At 44.8% G+C, this 4,442-nt stretch overlaps 1 protein-coding gene across 1 annotated transcript; it reads right to left on the reverse strand.

Moving 5' to 3' along the window:
• Positions 1 to 1,799: 1,799 nt before the first annotated feature.
• On the reverse strand, positions 1,800 to 2,860 carry LOC123108608 (mitochondrial import inner membrane translocase subunit TIM23-1). The gene has a single exon (XM_044530360.1). It carries the CDS (start codon positions 2,696 to 2,698, stop codon positions 2,096 to 2,098), a length of 603 nt encoding a protein of 200 aa, XP_044386295.1. The 5' UTR covers positions 2,699 to 2,860; the 3' UTR covers positions 1,800 to 2,095.
• Positions 2,861 to 4,442: the final 1,582 nt, after the last annotated feature.

The raw sequence follows: 4,442 nt of genomic DNA on the forward strand, positions 1-4,442 counted from the left end.
GCACTGTGCAATACTGAACGCAAACAACTCAAGTTTTCATCAAGTTATTCCTGTAGATATTACTGTACACCAGGATGCATATATATGCCGATACTAGTGAGATGCCAGGATTGAAATAGGCAAGAATATCATCATATATAAAGAATGTATGGAGAAAAGCAAAATAACTCAATAATGCAAAACCATCAGTTTTGCCTGCCCCACTAATAACGGAAACAGCGGTACAAAATACCAGTGCTAACATCTCAAGAAACAAGTGAGGCTCAAATTTTTCATCAAGTTACTTGAAAGCAGCAAGTACACCAATCCAGTAACAATAAATAAAATCTGGAAGAGCGCCAATATGCACTAGGATCGATGCATATGCCACCACTAGCAAGCTGCCAGGATCGAAATAGGCCTCCATCCCGAATTACTTGTTTTAGTGTCTAGAACTCTAGATACATCTGTATGTATCTAGATAAATCTGAGACAAGCCTTTTGGGACGGAGGTGATATATCTTAACCGAATTAAGAATCTATCCATGGACAAGTGCAAATATAACAATGATTCAAATGCATTGTTCGACAACTTTCTGACGAATTCAAGTTATTCCAAATAACAATACAGCATCCTAGTGTGAGTAGCAAGCAATGCATTGTTCAATAGCAGAATGCAATAAGCTCAACTTTCTGATGAATTCCAAATAACAGTACATCATCCTAGTGTGAGTAGCAATGCATGCATTGTTAAAATAAAAATACCAAAAAGCAAACAGCTCAAGTTTCTCAGAATCACATTCTGTAGCAATGACATGTACACAAGGATCAGAAAAGAACCCAAGGAGAATGCAAAAAGCTCAAACTTTTTTTTATCAACGCTAGTCATTTGAAATGGCAGTAGAGCATTATTCTGTGACGGTAACATGTGCAGAAAGATCAAAAAAGGACCTAGAATAGAATGCAAAAAGCCCAACTTTTTCATCATCTCTCTCTAGTTATTCATAAATAATAGCAGTAACAAGTCTTGTGTAACAATAGCATTCTGCGGCCAAATATTTCACCACAAGAGAGGCCAAGGAAGCACCAAGATAACCTAGCGAAATTAGTTACTCTACAATGAACATTACATTCCACAATGTCCTGGACTCTCCAGCAAGCATAATGTAAACGCACACAAACATATTATTGAGTCTGACACCCACCAGCTAGGTCGAATGGAATAGGCATAACTGTATAAAGGATATAGGGATAAGAGCATTCCATTGTGAGTTAGCAACGCATTGTTGTTAAACTATCAGAATGCTAAAAGGCTCAAGTTTCTCATCAACTCTAGTCTAGTTACTTGAAATAGCAGTATAGCGTTCCGTAACAATAACATGTGCAGAAAGATGAGAAAAGGCACCCAAGTAGAACGCACGGCACTGTGAGTAGTAGAATGCAAAAAGCTCAACTTTTTCATCAAGTCTAGTTAATTCTTGAAATAGCAGTGTGGCATTCAAGAAGAATGACATGAGCAGAAAGATAAGAGAAATACCCAATTAACCTGCCATTCTGCGGCAAAATAAATATTTCATCAGACATGAAGCACCACGATAATTTCTAAATACAAGTCTTTTTAGAGATTTCAATATGGACTACATACGGTGCAAAATGAAATGTCTAAAAAGACTTGTATTTAGAAACAGAGGGAGTAGCATGCAATGAACAATACATTCCATGATTTCCTCGACTCTCCAGCATAATGTAAGTTATTGAGGGAGTCTGACACCCACGACAATCTATCTAGGTCGCTAACCAAGTAGTAGTAGTGATGAAGAGAGAAAGAAGATGATGTTACATACATTGCAACAAGGCATGTCAAAAAATTGCTGATCCGATGATACCGATGGCATCGTTGTTGTTTTCATATATAGCATAACACTTTAACATATCATAATAATGTCGAGAAGATGACCCTTCTCAAATAATTAACTCTGACAGCAATAAACGAAGAAACTAGTACTAGATCCTTGGCCAATTGATTCGATTGATTGATGACAGACAGGAGCAGCGAGCGAGCGATTGATTAAGATTAATAATACCGGCCGGCAGGAGGAGGGAATCAATGAATCAATCAGAAGGCGGGCGCGTATCTCTTGGCTGCCTGCTTGGCGGCCATGGCGAGGACCCCTCCGAGGGCGCCAGCGACGGCGGCAGACCTGGGGCCCTGGGCGGCCCTGAAGAGGGCGCCGGTGCCGAGCCCCGCGACTAGGCTGTTGATCCAGTCGTCGTGGCCGTCCCTGGCTGAGACCATGCCGCTCTCCATGCCGGCGTAGAGGAGGCCGATGACGCCGAGCCTGTTGCCGACGCGGCGTCCGGCGGAGCCGCACGAGTTGAGGAGGCGGTTGGCGCGGATCTTGGCGGTGTCGCCGCGCTCGGCGGCGCGTGCGGCCTCGCGCAGGCCGACTGCGGCGCCCGCGACGGCGCCGGAGAGGTAGCCGACCCCGGTGTAGTAGGTGAGGTTCTCTCCCCAGGAGCGGCGCTGGAGGAGGGCCTCCTCCTGGAAGAGGAACTCGGGGGAGGTGGGGAGGTCGTAGAGGTTCTTGTAGGCGGTGGGGATGTTGAGGTCCTGGTACGGGTCGTAGAGCCGGCGGCCGGAGCCGTCGGTGGTGGTGGAGGATTCGTCGCGGTGAGGGGCGGATCCCGATCCCGACGGGTAGAGCCGCGGATCGGCCATGGCGGCGGCGGAGGCGGGCGTGGGATGCACGAAAGAAAGTGGAGGAGAGGAGGGTTTGGGTTTGGGGACGGACGGACGGACGGACGGACCGCAAACAAGTCGCCGGTTGGTTCCTTCGTCTTCGTGGAGACGCCGGAAACCATGGCCTCAAGGCCCATGGTGAACAAGGCCCATCCCTCAAGTCAAGCCCCAAGACCGATCTGGGTATGGGTCGGATTCTCAGAGAATCCCCAGATTCCGGCAAAACAAGAACAAAATAACTCGCTGTTATGGAGATTAATCTTAAGACGCGGAAACTACATAATTGTTAAAGAGAAAAAGTATATTTCTGGCCCCTCGGATTTACAACAAGTTAACATTTGCTCCCTTATCCTTTTTTCGGCTACATACATTTGGTCCCTCATGTTCTGATACCGAACACGAATCGTACAAAACCAGAAAGGAGGGAAACCCACTGACATGTCACCGGTTTTCTAGTATCCCACTTGCCATGCCAGTGCTCTTTTTTGGGCCATGAACTTTTTTTGGGTGTCATTATCTCTCTCCTCCTTACTTCTTATCCCGACGAGCCGTGCACTACCGTGGCTCCATGCATTGACTGTTGCTGACGTCGATGCATGCTAGGGGATTGCCTGTCATTGTTCGGTAAAGGGTGCCACAACGGGGTCGAAAGGACTGCCTGACGGCATACTTCTCGGTGACACACTTGGTAGTGAGGATGCCAGAGCCATGTGTGTCGATGTTATGCCATTAAACCGTGCAACTTTTGTATGGGATGCATATGACAGGGGTACCTGACACCCTGAGGCATTTTCTTGGAGTATGTGAATGGGTCATCTCTAGGACCCGTGGTGGAGGTGGATGTGGAAACGTTACACGACAAACAAAATATAAGGATAAAATGTGGAATAAGAGATCTGAGCAAAATATCCTCTAGAACTGAGATTACCACCAAAGAACTCATGTTAAATGATATTGATTTCAAAGTAGAATCAGTGGCCGAGCAGGGGTGGTATAAAGATGATGGTAACAAAAGAAAGCTGTTTGATTACATTAATCTAGAAGATACAAGGGATGTGAAGGAGCCTGAGTTACTAGGAAAGAAGAAGTGGAACCTCTAAGCAATCTAGAACTAATATCACTCTGGGTAGTTTGTCTCTGCAGGAATTTGAAAGTGTGGTGAAAACAATTGAGTTACAGAAAAAGAATTTTGGATATTGTAGCCGCGGGAAAGAAAGTGAAAATTCACATGATTAGGGGGGTGTTATATGATATTGAATTCAAAGTAGAATCAGTGGCCGAGCAGGGGTGGTATAAAGATGATGGTAACAAAAGAAAGTTGTTTGATTACATTAATCTAGAAGATACAAGGGCCGCGAAGGAGCCTGAGTTACTAGGAAATAAGAAGTGGAACCTTTGAGCAATCTAGAACTAATATCACTCTGCGTAGTTTGTCTCTGCAGGAATTTGAAAGTGTGGTGAAAACAATTGAGTTACAGGAAAAAAGAATTCTGGAGATTGTAGCCGCAGGAAAGAAAGTGAAAATTCACATGACTAGGGGGGGGGTATCTTACTCATCAAACTGCGTCTGGCTGAGGAACATGCTTCCATAGAAGTAGCTCAATTGGTTTTGGAAGAGCAAAACGAAAAGAGATGGAAATAATGGAAATTAGTTTGGAAAAAGAAGTTAAGGGACAACATCGATTACTGCAGCAGAATTTTAGGTTGATGTCTACTATGGATA

This window comes from Triticum aestivum, chromosome 5A (genome assembly GCF_018294505.1).
Source record: "Triticum aestivum cultivar Chinese Spring chromosome 5A, IWGSC CS RefSeq v2.1, whole genome shotgun sequence".
Classification (NCBI taxonomy): Eukaryota; Viridiplantae; Streptophyta; class Magnoliopsida; order Poales; family Poaceae; genus Triticum; species Triticum aestivum.

Coding starts and splice junctions, on each gene's coding strand:
- LOC123108608 (XM_044530360.1), bottom strand. CDS start 2,698: ATGGCCGATCCGCGGCTCTACCCGTCGGGATCGGGATCCGCCCCTCAC.